The 17,523-nt window shown below is 42.0% G+C and overlaps 1 protein-coding gene across 1 annotated transcript in view; it reads right to left on the bottom strand.

Moving 5' to 3' along the window:
- The window catches only part of ptprn2 (protein tyrosine phosphatase receptor type N2), a gene marked incomplete at its 5' end in the record, with an annotated part of 226,898 nt that overhangs the window by 178,387 nt on the left and 30,988 nt on the right, over window positions 1–17,523 (bottom strand). The window contains one exon of the mRNA XM_084048743.1: window positions 2,266–2,376. Coding sequence (XP_083904869.1) covers window positions 2,266–2,376 — 111 coding nt within the window. The remainder of the gene's footprint in view (window positions 1–2,265; window positions 2,377–17,523) is intronic.

Genomic DNA, 17,523 nt, shown 5'->3' on the forward strand with positions numbered 1-17,523 from the left:
GACTTCTTGTACCCCAGAACACAGCCGAAACCGTCGCGTTATTTGAGCCGCCTGTCTGGTGAAACGAGCAGAGAGCCATCATTAGTTTGTCAGATACACTAATAGCTTCTGATGTCTAGACTACCTGGAGGCGACAAACCGACGCTTTCATCGGCTGCCCATAATAACCAGCAGTGAGAGCGACATCACAGATCGACTGTGTGTGTTCGCCACGATCACTGCAAGCCGTGCGTGGAGAGAGAGAGAGAGACAGACTTCTCTTATACGTGATAGAAACAGGAAGGTGCTGAAGTTGAGACGAGGCATGAGTCAATTGAAAGAATATGAAACGAGGGCCGACAGACATTATTACCCACCGGGAGAAGAAAAGGCATAACATGTAACAAAACATAATTTCAGTTGTATGTCCAGCTTGGGGCACTATAGGAAACGACGGACCATGAGGCTACTGTTACCTTATGAGTACAGGTCCCTATACTGGGATCTCAAAGTTCAGGTCAGTGGCAGTGTTGCCAGATCTGCTTATTATAATTTCCCCCCAAGATTTTATTTGAAAATAGCAGATCTACAAGCTCACAACGCGACGCGTTGTGAGCTTGTAGATCGGCTATTTTCAAATAGCTGAGCATATGTTTAAAGTGCTCAAGTGGCCTATAGTCGCTTCGTTTGGACTTGTTTTCCTAGACCCGTTTGCTTGTTTCTCTCACAGAATCTGGCAACACTGGTCAGGGGACTCAAGGGTCCTTGAGTGGGTTCCAGGGGGTCCCCCCCAGCAAAATGAGGAACAGTTTAAACACTTAAACCCCATTTTGTTTTTCAAATATTCAACAAAGACCAAGTTGGTCTTTTCAAAATGGTGGTCTGCAGCCAAATACTGTACATATCAATTTTATACACTACTCCCGGACCGCTGGTCTAGCAGTCCGGGCACTTATAGGCTGCAATGTAGCCTGACAGCACATCGCAGGTTCGAGTCCCGTTCCCGATGATCTTTGCTGCATGTCTCTCCCCATCTCTCTCCCTCCCCCCGTTTCCTGTCCATCTCCACTATAAATAAAGGTAGAAAAGCTCCCAAAAATATCTTTATAAAAAATATATATATGTACAACTGAACTAGATCTTATTGTTCGAGTATTTATTATTTATCTTCTATAGCATTTATAACTTTTTTTTGTTGCTATTGAGACAATCCTAGCATCTGCACCATGCCACCCCCCCCCCCCCCCCCCGACTACGTACCCTGTTCTAACAAGCACATTAGCTGCTGGGCTCACATTGATTGAGCAGGAGAGGTCGTCTAACATGATTACCGTGCACGCAGCACACTTACTCATCCACAAAATTAGCACTAAATGTCCTGGCAGCATACAAGACAATTAGATTGCCTGTTGGAGTTATACGATCATGGCATGACAATGTCCCCCCCCCCCCCCGTATGAGAGTCCAGCGACCGGTCCTAGCTCCATGGTGTAAAGCGGGCCGGCCGGCCAAATGGACAGCCTGGCTATTTGGCTTGTTTTAAATTGTACTGCCTTTTAACCCATTAAGACCTGAGGCCCACCTGAAAAACGTATGTTGCAGACAGTGGTGCTTCAACTTTTTCATGTCAAGGACCCCAAAATGTTATGTATTTGGCTGCGGATCCCCCCATCTGGAAATATTATGTTCCAGGGACCCCCAAGTTAAGATTTGAGTGTAAAAAATATATATATATTCAAAGATTTGCACAAATTTTCACTACTCTAGCTCTATGAGCTTGTATACCTGCTATTTTTGGCCTCCCCCTGGTCAGCCAGGGCGCCTGATGGAGGGGAAAGGAACTGGTTGGAATAACGTGTTCCTTCCACGCGCTACGTCTAACAAGGGAACCTCCCCCCTGTCAGGTGATAAGAAGCGGCTTGCTAGCTCTCATGCATTGAAGGAGGCATGAGCTCGGCTGGCAGAGGGAGTGCAGCGCCCAGGATTACATAGACAATTGGCACTGGGTGAAAAAATGGGTTACAAAAATAGTGGGATAAAAAAATTATAATAATACTAATAATCTAGTATAAAGCAGTAAGTATAAAGCCCCATTTTAAGAACCAATGTGCTATATATAGCTAAAAATCTAAAATGACACGGATGCTTTCCCGGTTTTAATGGGTTAAACGCAGTCCTGTAGACAGCTGATAAACTATGTTAAATCATTAAAAAACAAAAATACACCAGAGACCGTCCTGTAAATGTGCGAGCAGTCAGACGAGCAGACAGACGACAGACGTTTACCTCTGTGGGCCAGCTTTTGAAGGAGGCTCCTGATGCGTTGCAAAGCAGAGGGAGAAACGTCATACGTGTTCTGTTCTGTGCCGGGCTCCTGGCACCTTCCAAACAGGCCATCTATATGAGAGACAATAACACACAGTCAGACACATACTCATCTTCTGAAAACAAAGATATACTATACTATTAAAAAAACTACATTTTCCTATCTACTGTATAAGGTCATGCAAGTTTATTGGTATGACACATTTCATCCACAAAGGCAATTCAAAGTGCTTTACATAAAGCATAAAAGGCCATATTTTATTGCAAAAATAGCCAATCTACAAGCGCACAACGAAAAATGTGTGAAAATAATGACATGCCCAAAACAGGTTGAAAGCAGCTGCGCTGAATTCATACTCGGTGTTGCTCGCAGACAGAGAACTGAAGTTGACGTGTTGTTAGTTTCAAAATCAGCTCTTGTGGGCGAGTGTCGTAGAACTATGGAATATAAATGAGGCATTATTTGCCGGGGTACCAGGATATGAGGTGCGCCGCGGACACATTCCCCCAGCTGAGACAAGGTGACAAACGGGGTCATTTATATTCCACACGATCTCTCTCTCATCACGCCGCGTCTCCGGAACGCACGGGCGCGAGCGCCGCACACACACGCACACACACACACGCCCCCATGAGCCTTAGCATCTTTCGGCAGTCTAGACCCAGCCATTGAATTATAGGGGGCCGATAGGGATTCGGTGGCGTGGGTTGCCTAGCAACCCGTATTGAGAGAGGCAGAAGGCCTGCTGATAGGGAGATAACCGGGGTGCCTGATAAAGTCCTTCCTGCCATGAACGGCTGCTTATCGCCATTCTGTCAGAGGGAAAAATGTCAGCTATTAGCTTCCCCACCACAACAGGAAGGAAGTTCACGTGGGGAGGAACAGCAGGTGACGCCCACCACAACACTGTTTCAACTCTTTACGCCGAAACATCAAAGCGCTTTCCTCCATTGTGGAGGCAGACAGTCTCCAGGCTGGAAAATCCTGTTTCGTAAAAACTCTTAACTTTTTAATGATAAGTTTTATTTATAACGCACTTTACTTTTTTGCAAATCAAAAAGTGCTACAGGGTTTAAAAACAATGGCATAAAAATAACAAAGGCAAGTCAAAAACAAAAAAACATTCGGCAACAACGGCAATAAGACCCTTCTTGGGGTGAAAAGTAGATAAAAAATGTATTAAGGCATAGAGTAAAAGACCTACAGGGAAAGCAAAGGCTTTGTTAAAAAGGTGTGTTTTGAGTCCATTTTTAAATGCATAGGTAGATTGTGGTCAAATGGTCTGGGAGGGCATGCCACAGGCGTGGGGCTGTGGAGCAGAATGCCCGGTCGCCCATGGTGCAGAGATTGGTCATGGGGGCAAGGAGAAGGTTGGTGTTGGACGAGCGAAGGTTTCCAGTGGTGGGTTGTGGTTTGAGACCACCTTGACATTTCATGTGACATTTCATGTCAAGGACCCCCAAGTACATTATGTATTTGGCCGCGGACCGGACCCCCATCTAAAAATTGTTTGTGCCGGGGATGACCCCCACCCAACATTTTATGTTGTTAAAAAAAAAAAAACTTTAAAAAAAATATATTCAAAAAAATATTCAAAATCTTACACATATTCTCAAAAACATTTTTTTTAAATAGCAGATATACAAGCTCACAAGTTCACCACGGGCTAAAATGGTTGAACTGAATTTGATGCTGTATTAACAAATTTGGCTGGGGACCCCCAGGAACCTCTTCGACTTTGAGAACCACAGATGTAAAAAATACCCACTGGCTATCATACACACCTCTTAACCACTTGAGCCCCAGAATACCTAATCTGGGGGAAACTTTCGCAGAAAATAGCAGATCGACAAGCTCACAACGAGCTTGTCGATCGGCTATTTTCAGCAAAGATGTTTAGTGTAGAGCAAAAACAGAAAAGTCACTAGTATAGAGCCCTAGCCCTGTGGAACTCCGCTCAACAACACATGGGATTTAAGTAGTTTTAACCTGGTGTCCCTATTTCGGGCAGGTCTTTAGATATGTGAAAATGTTCCACAAATTTAGCAAAAATGTTCAAAAATAGTGAAACTAGCAGATCTACAAGCTTGGTCGCAGGACTCTGTAGTATGACTAAGTGTAAAACAGAAATAACAAAATATTGTTTTTATTTTGTCCAATCTGTATGGTAGAGTATGTTAATACAATATAACTTATACAATTGGGGTGGTTGTATTTTGATTCAGCACTTGAGCAGGAAACCAGGTTAAAATCCGGGAAAGAAGAGTAGAGTTACATAGTGCAGCTTTAAGTGGTTAAAAAGTACACATTGTAACACAATCTCAGTACGACACTAGACTAATCCTACATGTGGGCGTGAACCATCTTCTGTGTGCATGTGTGGAAAAAAACGGTGTGATTATAGAGTGAAGTTTATGGTGTGAATCAGCACTCTGTCATGCACCACACCATTCCATTAATTAGACACAAGATGGCCAGCAATGACAGCCAACATTGACGGCGTCACAGACGCGTGCTTGTTATGGATACCGCCGCTTTTCTAGGGAGACCCGCTGTGATTGGCCAGTAGTCACTGTGATTGACAGTTCTAGTTTTTGCAACTATGCCTAAACCTAAACCTAACCCTAACCTCAGTAAGACTATGCCTACAATTAAACCTTTTCAGATGGGGGTCCGTGGACAAATAATTGACATATATACATTTGGGGGTCCTTGACTTAGAACAGTGGTTTTCAACCTTTTTTGCGTCAAGGACCCCCAAATTGACACATATTAGCCCAGGGACCCCCATTTGAAAAGATATGCCAGGGACTCAACCATTTTGATTCCTTGGGGGTCCCAATCTACACAGTAGTGTCATCATCAGTGTTCATTTAACTCTGAGAGTGTACAAATGGAACCAAATGGACCCGTTAGGGTCCATTTGGTTCCATTTGTACACTCTCAGAGTTACAGACATATAAGGGTCAATTTAGTTCCTAATTATTAATTTGTCTGGGGACCCCGTGGAACCCCCTCAAGGACCACTGGTGGTCCCCGGACCACTGGTTGAAAACCACTGACTTAGAATAATTAGAAAGTTTGAGAAGCACTGATCTATATTAACCACTTACGCCCTGCGCATCTCATTGTAAGACAAATAGCAAAAATGGTTTGGCAAAGATTTTGGAGAAAAAATCGAATGCCCAAAACAGGGATGCTAGCATGGAGGTGGTTAAAAAGATACCATTGAAAGGCAAATCTACAGGAGCATCTCGAAGACACAGCCTGGCAATGAAGCTGTGAAATATTTATGCGCTCTTCTATTAATCCATTCACTGCACACATCGCCGGGCCCACAATTCTTCAACTTCAACTCACGTGAATAACTTTAATTACGGTGCCTTGTTCGGCGCAAAATTGAGTGGCTGATGATTACAAAGATAATAATGTGATGTCAGACTAGGGCTTTTAATTGAATTCCTATTCTCAGCGTGAAGCCTGTGTTTTCCTGACTTCCTCCTCGAGCATGTGACCCGCTAAATGACAGGTCTGCACGGGGGAGACAGCCTGTGGGAAGGGAGCTGGTGAATTAGCATACCACCGCTGCTGTCGCCGGGCAGAAACCTTGTATCTGAAACGTTTTATGTATTATTGTTCTTTTTTTTATTAAGGGAAAGTGATTAAACGAGTAGTTCACCCCAAAAAAGTACTTATTTTCTAATAATCCATTTGGACCTGGAACGCATCTGTGTCACTTTAGATTTCTTTGGCTATTCAAAAATAGCAGATATACAAGCTCATAGCGCGGCACCGAGTGCCGCGCTATGAGCTTGTAGATCTGCAATTTTTTGAAGAAAAAAAATATATAGGCTACTGTATCGAAAAACTGTTAGGATTTAGAAAACATTTTTAAGAATCGCCTCAGGTCTTAATGGGTTAATTACACACCCCATGAAGCCTTGAATTCATTTTTCAGTTTTTGTCGCATTCCTAAGACAATAATTTGATGACCGGCGGACTCAAAGAGTCTCCTAACGAGTCTCCTATTGACCAATGGCCTGGTCATCAAATTATTGGTTTAGGAATGCGACAAAAATGAAAGAAATCTCCATGAATTCAAGGCTTCAAGGGGTGTGTAATTGTTAGAAAAATAGTCATATTTTGGGTGACTTACTTCTTTAAGAGTGTGTGTGGGGGTTTTATACAGTAAATATTGAACCAATGAAAAGTATTAACCAGAGTTTGTGTGACAAAACAAGTTCTACGTTTGGATCCGTACGCGAACTCTGGACCGAGTTGAGGATCGTAATAGTGAGGGTTTGTTTTGGTGTATAGTAGTTGTTTCTTTTTTTGTTTTGTTCCGTTTCTTCTGTTCTGTATGTGTTCATGTCTTGTATTTTAAAATGGAAAAAAGCAAAAAAAAATAAAAATATATATATATATATTAAAAAAAATGAAATACACTGGATCCATTGGAACACAGGTTCTGTCCCCCCACCCAATTTCCTGAAAAGTAACCGTTTTGGACATACAAGGTTTCCAACCCGACAGCGACGAAACACCACAGCACACAGTCAGTGTTGCCATGTATGCTTATTCTAAGCAACTTTGGCCTTGTTTTTCTGTAAAGTCGCTTGTAAATATTGGTAGTTGCGGGTTGGGTTTTGTTTATGGGCTTGTTTCTAAAGTGTAGTTGCTTATTTGGGCTTCCTTCCTAAGATTATTTAAACCAGTTAAGTGGTTCTCAAACATTTTCATGTCAAGGACCCCCAATTTTGAATTTGTACCAGATTTGTGTTGTTAAAATGTTTCAAAAATGTTCCAAATTTGTCTTCTTTGTTGTTGAAAATAGCAGATCTACAAGTTCACAACATGTCACATCGATACACGCTGTGAGCTTGTAGATCTGCTATTTTTGTATTGTATATAATTTAGGTTTAAAGTGCTTGTGTGGCCTATAGTCGCTTCTTTTGGGCTTGTTTTCATAGACCTGGTTGCTTGTTTCTCTCGCAAAATCTGGCAACAATGTACACAGTTCACCAGGGTGCATGTTATTTTAAGAGGCAGCCAGCAGCGAGGGGGGAATACCACACCCCCTGAACATCTCTACATCACAGCAAGACACTCAGATACATACCGTGTTCAATGTCAAGGCTACTTGCTTCCAACAATCTACAAGACCAGGGGTCTTCAACAGGGGTCCGGGACCCCTAGGGGGTCCTCAGAGTTACTACTGGGGGGCCGCCAAATATTTTCCTGATAGGATCTTTTTTTTTGTTACATTAGCTAGCCACTTGCATCTGCATTCTGAGTGGAACATTAGCCGAAAAACAGCTGATCTACAAGCTCACAATGCCGAGGCGTTGTGAGCTTGTAGATCAGCTGTTTTCGGCAAAAAGGTTTGGGGTAGATGGAGAAAAAAGCAGACCAGGTACACAGCCAAAGGTCAAGTTTAATAACTATTGAGGGTTTAAGATTCAAATCAATTCATGAATTCATGTTACCAACATGAATCAAACTATATTAATAGATAATGTGTAAACAAATAAACACAAACATAAATTTCCACAGCACTGATGACAGTGCTCACAAACAAGTCTATGAAGCTATACAATCTATCTATGAAAAGGTTTAATCTGGAACACAAATTTATATAATATGTAGTGGGCTCTCTCAGCTAAGGGGTCCTTGGCCTGAAAAACGTTGAAGACCAATTGTAATTGTTGATACTATTATAATTATATAGGGTATCATTTTGTACCATGGACATTGTGGCTTTATTTTTCATTGTCTCCAGATAGAGAGAGCTACCTGGGATTATATAAGAAACAAGCCTGAAACAAGCCTTGATGCCCTTGCTGGTGGTTACCATGGCAGTCCCGGCCATTAAACATGTCATTTCCCCCTGGGCTGCATACAGAAAACATACACCCACGCACACACCCCTTTTAGCACATTGAAAGTTTAGTGGTAATTTACAATTCATTTACAAGTAATTTAGAACAATATAATCCTCGCACGCACACGCACACGCACACACCTCCTTTTAGCCCATTGAAAGTTGAAGGCCAGTACTAATTTACGACGATGGAATCCTTGGTTGTAGTATATAATAGAAAACACACGCACGCACGCACGCACACACACACACACACACACACACACACACACACACACACACACACACACACACACACACACACACACACACACACACACACACACACACACACACACACACACACACACACACACACACACACACACACACACCTCCTTTTAGCACATTGTCAGTTGAAGGACAGTGGTAAACAACAGTGGAATCCTGGGGTTGGTAAATGTGACTGACTGGTGATTGATGGATTGAGGTGTGAGAGCTATATAGACTATACCTCGAGGTAGACGCCGAGGCATCCGGAGCCATATTCTGCATGATAAATCAAAAAAGGTATTGCTCTGTCACTTTGCTGTCTTTATTTACACTAGACTGACATTTATTAGGCCGAGGAGTGTGCATCCATCTTAGATGATAGGTTGCAGGAAATACAGACAGACTTCCCCACCATTTTCTCTTTACTTGACATAAAGACTGTGTTTTAATTTCAGGCTCGGACGAGCACAGCATGTATTGGTTATAGCCACAGTGGAGAGCGGATGCCCCGCATCAAAGTCAACATATAAAACCCACAGTGTGATCCAAATGCCCAAAACACACATTCTGCGGTATAAATGGAACATACTCAAAGCCAGGGGTCTTCAAAAATGTTCAGGCCAAGCCGGACCCCTTAGCTGAGAGAGAGATGAAGCAGGGACCACCATATTGGATTCATGTTTAACCCATTAAGACCTGAAGCCGATTCTACAAATGTCTTCTAAATCCCAACAGTATTCTGAAAAAACGTATGTTTCTATATCAGTGGTTCTCAAACATTTTCATGTCAAGGACCCCCAAAATGATATGTATTTGGCCGCCGACCCCCATCTCAAAATATGTTGTTCCAGGGACCCCCAGAAGCAAAGATTTGAGTTAAAAATGTTTGCTTTAAAAAAATATATATTCAAATATTTGCACACATTTTCACAATTTTTCAAAAATAGCAGATCTACAAGCTCGTAGCGCGGCACTCGGTGCCGTGCTATGAGCTTGTATATCTGCTGTCTCCCTCAATAGGTTCCCACACCAAACCTCTTCCCCCGAAAATAGCAGATCTACAAGCTCACAACGCGTTGCAGAATGGCATGTGAGGGTTCATGTGGTTAATGTAAAAATAACAAAATAAAGTCCCTATCACAACAAAGATTTGGCCGCCCCCCCCCTGCAGTATCTCTGAGGGCCCCCTAGGGGTGCCGGGCCCCCTGTTGAAGACCCATAGGCTCTAAAGCCATTTGAAAACGGAGGTGAGATCTATCGTGGCCAATATGGACACTGCCTTTCTTAACGATTCTCTGTCAAGACTGAGGAAAGAAAACACGGATCAATATGCGATAAGGTCAGTGCTGTGGATGGGATATGTACAGCAAACCAATGGCAATCAATGCAAACTGTAATCGCCATCGGTCAACCCGACCCGTCTTAAAAAAATCGAAGGTAGGTGTCCTGTCACGCCTCAGAGGAAATGAGCAACCCACCCCACCTCCCTTCCAGTGTTGCCAGATTATACGAGAGAAATAAGCAACCAGGTCTATGAAAACAAGCCCAAAAGAAGCAAGAAGTGGCCTGGGCCGCAGCGTGGCGGTCCAGGCAACCTAGGCTGCAATGCCAGCCCGACAGCGTGTCGCGGGTTCGACTCCCGATCCCGACGACCTTTGCTGCGCGTCACCCCCCCATCTCTCTCCCCATTTCCTGTCAGTCTACTGTCATCTATCAATAAAAAAAGGCAAAAAGCCCCAAAAATATCTTTAAAAAAAAAAAGAAGCAAGAAGTGACATGAGCACTTTAAACCTATACACATCGGCTATATTAAAAAGCGATACATTTTGAATATTTCAACAACATTTATAACAACACAAATTTGGTACGGGGGTCCCTGGCACAACATATTTTTAGTCCGTGGACAAAAACATTAATTTGGGGGTCCTTGACATAAACAACGATTGAAAACAACTGGTTGAAACAACATTAGGAAGCAAGTCCAAATTAGCAACTATACACTTTAGAAACAAGCCCAAAAAAACTAACTGCAGTACCAATATTTACAAGCGACTTCATAGAAAAAAAACAAGCCCAAAGTCTCTTATAATAAGCAGACATGGCAACACTGAACCCACCCCACTTCGCTCCTCACTGACTGACAGCTCAACACCCGGCTGCTGTTTAGGCTGTGAAAGCTAATGCTTGGGGGATAACAGGAGCATGCGGTAAAGCTGACAGTCAGCAAGCAACTCTAGCAGACTGCACGTCGGAAGTGCAGGGGAAAATGGGCCCAGGAGACAAATTGAGATTGGCATACTGTAGGTATACAGTATAACACCAATGCAACTAATGGGTCGTATACATGTAAATGAATTGGCCCAATCGATTAGTCACACTCAGATTGCTAAGACAGACGAGTCAGAGAAACAACAACAAGAGGATGGTAAACAGCGGCACGATTCGTTATTAAAGACCGTTTTGTTTTCCTCCATCTAGATTATAACCGTTTCTTTAAAAAGAAGAACTTTACATTTATGCCTGCTACATATCTACAAATATAGAGTATTTAATATTGTTTAACTTGAAAACAACAACTGTATATTACCCCACATCCATTAGGGCTGTGGAAAAGGAGTACATTCTGAAGTAGAAAAAGTGCAAAGAGCACATGTCTCCGCCAGCCAGGTCAGGTAGGTTAGGCACTCCTGCAAACCGATGCAACTCTTAGCCAATCAGGATGTTATATGAAAAATCGGACAGATCCGTCTTCATCACATGACTATTAGAGATCATTTGTACAGATTTGCGTGATGTTTGGACAACATCTGTAGGATTAATATCAAAAGCGTTGTTTTGCAAAAATCGGGATGCTGGTGGAGCTATAATAGGCTAATGTGAAACGGGTTGGCATTTCTTCCTTGGCCTAGTGTGAATTTGCGCACAAAGTTTCACGGCAACCTCACACTGCGTTCATGATTTGAGGCATTTTGTTCACAGCGGGTCACTCCTGCAACTTTGGAAGCCAATGTTAGGCAATCACAATGGAATATGAAAAATCAGACAGATACAACTCGAGCATATGACTATGGAGATACTGTAAACTGTAGATTACTGTAAGTAATATCAATAAATGTTGTTTTGCAAACATCTGTCTCCTGGTGGAGGCAGATGTTTGCCTCCACCAGAATATAACTGATCCGACACATTCAGGGCAGAGGTTCTGCTCTGGCATGTGTGACACGTGACATGACACATGTGTGCACAGTTTCACTTCAAACGTGCCAACGGTGCTGGAGATTAGCTGTTCACAGACGGACAGACACACACACGGACAGACGGACGGACGGACGGACTGGGGGCAAAACATACAATAGTCTCGGCCACGCCTTTGACCTGGCGTTGCCATCGTTGCCATCTTGCTCAAAGAGGTTGAAATGAACATACTATTTTTTAAAGCTAATGGTGCAATAAAAATACAATACCAACAAAGTTGGTATTGTAAGTTTGCAATGTCTGTTGAGTTCATGCATATTCCACAATTCCACTCGCTGTAAACTGGATAAGAGCGCCAGTTAATGCCCAACAAAAAGTGTAGTGTGTATGGGGGTAATTTAGTGATTAATTATCATTAAATGTCATGAATATCAATGAAATGATATATCACCAGTTTACCTGTTTTTAATACAGATCAGTCTCATAAAATCTGAAGGAATTTGAATTCTTGGCTGAGGCAGGGTCATAGATCATCCAACAATATACAAAAGACAAACAAGTTTTATTTCTAATCAAGGAAGTTTTATTAACTCAAAGGCATAAGCCATAGGAAATATTACTGTTCCAATACAGCTGTACAAGATGTAATTTCTGCTGTGGTCCCTGATTAGAACTTTTTGTGCTAAAAATGGTATACTAATTGTTGTGAGCTCCTAGACAGAAAGAGATAGAAAGAGGGGAAGGTAGGTGAGGGCTAAAAAGAAATAGAAACAGTAGTTAAAGAGCCCTGTCAATAAGTTGATGAAAACAAGCCTAATACACATACAATCCTATTGCCGTTGCACATCAGATGATGGGAACAGACCTGTGATTGACAGGGGTCACTTCTCAAGTAGCGTTCTGAGGCTGTTGGTATTTGTCGCCTGCCTCACTGCCTGCCTGCCTGGCTTTCTTCACACTCCTTAAGTGCCAGCAAATCTTCACTGTTAACAACAGCCGTCTTTATGCTGGGTAGACCAACTTTTCTTCGACACTCCTCAAGTGCCAGCAAGTCTTCACTGTTAACAACAGCCGTCTTTTATTCTTCTTTAGAGTCTATATTCTTCACGAAAGAGAATGTAGATGATACTTTCTCTCTCGACTTTCCACTTTCACTTTCGACTTTCCACTGTCCACTTTCGACTTTCCACTGTCCACTTTCCACTGTCCACTTTCCACTGTTGTGTTGAAAGGCACAACTTTGATTCCTTTGCAGTAGTTGAACGCAATATTTAATGACTTGAAAATGTCAATGAATCTCGTAGCTCCCATTCAAATTCAACAAAACAAGAATACACCTAACTGACACTAAGACAAGAAAAGGGGAGGATAACATAGATGAGACCAGACAAGACGAGACCTAGACTGGACTGGTATTGGTCACTAAGAGATGGTCTTTTATTCTCCATCCTAAATACCATGCGAAACTCAATCCTCTGCCTGTCATTGGCTCAAACACAGGAAGGTATGTTTAGAAAGAAAGGGGGGGAAGAAGAGAAATCTGAACCCACAACAACAACTAATTAACTCAACCTAAAGTTGATTCTCTTACAAGGATTTATTCATTATATTATCGATATTCTCCCATTGTAACTTAGTGTCACGCATCTGGTTCCTATTTAAAAATAATATTGGAAATATATTGGAAATATAATGAATAATGAATAATAACAATCAAATGATAATATAAATGTACCTTCATGCATAAGTGAAAATATGATAAACAGTTGTACTTAATCATACTTGAATGTTACAAATATAACAGCAAGCTTACACAGTAGGACACGTAATAACCACTTGTTTAATATGGATAATTAACTATGAACGTATGAAACGAACTCTGCCTCAATTCTTTGAGGAGTGCTTGAGGATCGATGATCTCAAGGTCATAGGTCGCAGGCCATTTGGTTGGAAGCAGAGCTCTCCCTGTGACAGCTAACTGTCACAGACTGCAAATTATGGCATTATTTCCAGTTAAATTTGTCCCAAGTTTGTGTCCTGATATCATGGTTCCATGTCAGCACATTGTCAATCCTAGCCAGTGGGTCTAGGAAACTCTGTGTGTATGTCCGTGCACATCAGTATATCTGTGCGTGCATGTGTGTGTGTGCGTGCAGGGCACGTAGACTGCAGGATGTGTGTAAACAGAGCTGTTTGGGGCATTTGACCTCTGGGGTCAGCGGCTCCTTCTTCATATGCTTGTAGAGTTGTGTTCATATGCATCAGCAAAAATGGAGATCCAGTTTGGATCGGTGAATGGTTTGATCATAGTGGAATATTCAATTGATAAACCCTCCCCCAAAGCTACTACATAATCCCCCCTTGACAAATGAAAGATGACGTCAGGAGCATCTTGGAATTTGGCAAAGTAGAGAAAAAAGAAGAAGAGGATCAATTGAATACATCCACATGTTAGGCACTGTTCATGCACCATCTGTATGTGTCACGGCAAGAGGATATCTAACAGACAGAGTTGAGAGATAGAATTAGAGCGGTAGAAAGTATTGTTGAGAGTGAGTCTTTAGTAATATAGCTGAGCTATACTTATCTATGAGTATAATATCACTGAGACAATATAGGACCGTTTGAAGTTTAAAACTCAAATGAACAAGCACTAACTAAATCAATCAAAATTAATCATGCATGCTAAATACTGATAACTTTGATATTGGCTGGCTCGGATCTTTGACTTTTGGTGGCTAAAGAGGGAAAGTCCGGCCTAAATTTAGAGTATCCCTCGTCTTTCAAGTTCAGCGACTAACAGGTCACGGATAGATTGGTTCTCATGATCGTCATCCTCTGTGTCACTAGGTGACTCCATTAATTCCTCTAGTTCCCTGTACGGGGAGGAAGATCTAGATCGGTCATCAGTAAAACTGAGCTCCCGATATGAGCTACGGTTTTGCGATGGACATTGAGAACCATTGTCTGAGGAACGGTATCGATTGTCACCCCCCTTTGACTCCACGGAATAGACCTCCTGGGAGTCAGATGGTTGTTGCTTGTTGTTCTTGTTTGTCATGTAAACTCTATTGGCATGCTCTCGTAATTTAGTGCTATGCATCGTTATGGGGTCCACCATGTGCATTAGCGGGTTGCGGGTACTTGGATGGAGGTTTTGGACAAAGAGTGTCTTAAAATTCACGTCTTCTTCCATGTCAACCTCCAAACGCATGCCAAAATAAGCATTTCTCAGCCTGTTGAAATAGATATTTGGTAACTCATTTCGTTCTTGCTTAGTATGCATAGCGATAGTCAGGTTTCCTTTGGCATTGGGGTCAGAGAACTCAACCGTCAATGCCTGCTTGATTACATCGTAGTTACCCAGAATTATTGGTGACTGCCTCATCAAGAACTTCCTCACCTCACGATCGGAAGTGGCATTTATTAGATAGAGCTTCTGATCTACTGTGGCCTGGGGATAGTCTGTAAGATGCATGTCAATATCCATTAAATACAATGCTGTGTCAGCAGACCCCTTGGTCTCAGGCTCAAACTTAGTCATATGTCGTGCAATCTTGTCTAGCATATGATTATTTAATGGAGAAAGAGGTAGTGCGGGCTGAACATCTTCTGCCCATGGAGGCATGTGTTGAGCAAAAAGGCCACCTTGGGCCCCAAAAGGGTGTAACTGCTTTGTGGCAGCTTGGGGGTCAGGGGGCATTGAAGCTGGTGTTGGTACATGTTGGACTGACATGCTATTTTGGGCCCTGTAAGAGCCTGGGTAAATGTATGGTGCCGGTGTTTGTAAGTCCTCATTTGAGTCGAGGAACAAAGCCTGCCTAAGTTGTTCAATTCTCACCTTTTGCTTAGCAATCTTGGCTTCGGCTTTGTTTAAAAGGTCATGGCACTTGCGGTCAGAAGTGGCAGTATCTTGGGCATCGAGGAGGGCTTCCTCGAGCCAGGAAACTTTCTCTTCCAGTTCAATATTATGCTCATTCGCCTGTTTGAAGCGTTTTTGAAATTCAGCAGCAGTGGCCTCGCTAGCCTTGGCCTTGTTGCTTTCAAAATTTGCACTAATTTGGTGAGCAATAACGCTTTGTTCCAGGTTTGTCACTTGGTCTGCGGCGAGGTCGAGGCCACGAGTCTGACGAGCTGACAGTTGACATTTAGCATCTAAAGTGTCCTGTTGTATTTGACAAAATCTATGAAGGTTGGATAAAACCATTCGAATGACGTTAGAGATGTTTGATGGTTGCTTTGAATCAACCAGTTCAGCTGTTATAGCTTTCAGATTATCATGGATAGTGACCTCAGCCGCTCCTGCCAATTTGTCAAGATAACCTTTGTCAAGATCCCTGGCTAACAGTCCGATGACAACCTGAACTTGATCAAAGGTGTCTGGGTCGTTTGGCGAGGCAGACATTTTGAGCTATGAGCAATATTGCAAAACTTTCTGGTGGAAGAAAGTTCACCAGCGCACGCTTTTATAGGGATAATGAGAAGCCCTATTTAACGTTTAGTGGGGCTAAGGTTGTGCACAACTCTTAACTTTAGATAAAGTGAAGAATTTCACCACTAAACTTATCAAATGGGTATGGTTTATACCTACCCAACGTAGCACTAGGACGTGCACGGTTATAGATGAGATTGACTGATATCTACCTGCGATTCAATTAAGGAATGCAATTGACTGACATTCGACTTGATAATGAAATTACAAGGAATGCAACTGACTTAAATACAACTTTAGAATTAAATAAATAATTGCAGGGAATGCAATCATGAGATTGACTGATATCTACCCAATATTTAATTAAACAAACCGTAAGGAATGCAATTGACTGACATTCAACTTGAAAATTAAATCACAAGGAATGCAATTGACTTAAATACAACTTGGAATTAAGTAAATAATAGCAGGGAATGCAATCTAATCTGTTTTGAAGCACAGGGAATGTGGCACATGTAAACCAACTTAAATCAACCTGTACTAAGGATGACTCATATACAACTGGCTGTTACGAAAACCGCCAGGAATGCACCCCAACAAAGTGTAATAAAATACACTAGGGAACGGTCGACCTGGCTCTGTTTGGACGCACAGACTTAATTTCAACTCACTGCGACAAAGTAAATGGGAGACTTAAATCACCACGTGCAATGACAAGGGATGTCAGTTTGATTAACCAATGAGTAATTGACAGATCAAAAACACCCCATCATAAGCACGGAATGCTTTTTAAAATAGACTTAACGTCAACGCGGACCACTAATTTAGGGCCAGATACTTATCCTACAGTAAGGAACACTGCACGACTTTTAACCAACAGGTAGAGAACTCCTGATTTGGTTAAAAAAAAGCTGGACCACGGAACAGAGTAGCTAATTCTGTTCAGCCCAGTAAATGGTACCAAAACATTTGAACGATTTGGGAACGTAAATTGACAATAAGTCACAATTTGCCGGACTCTGCTATTTAGCCAACAAAGTGTGTCTTTTATATATCGCTGAATGATATTTATGAATAAACCTCAGCCTCACACGGGGCACCAATTATGTAGTGTGTATGGGGGTAATTTAGTGATTAATTATCATTAAATGTCATGAATATCAATGAAATGATATATCACCAGTTTACCTGTTTTTAATACAGATCAGTCTCATAAAATCTGAAGGAATTTGAATTCTTGGCTGAGGCAGGGTCATAGATCATCCAACAATATACAAAAGACAAACAAGTTTTATTTCTAATCAAGGAAGTTTTATTAACTCAAAGGCATAAGCCATAGGAAATATTACTGTTCCAATACAGCTGTACAAGATGTAATTTCTGCTGTGGTCCCTGATTAGAACTTTTTGTGCTAAAAATGGTATACTAATTGTTGTGAGCTCCTAGACAGAAAGAGAT

Source organism: Gymnoscopelus microlampas (genome assembly GCF_963454915.1).
Source record: "Gymnoscopelus microlampas genome assembly, chromosome: 22".
Classification (NCBI taxonomy): Eukaryota; Metazoa; Chordata; class Actinopteri; order Myctophiformes; family Myctophidae; genus Gymnoscopelus; species Gymnoscopelus microlampas.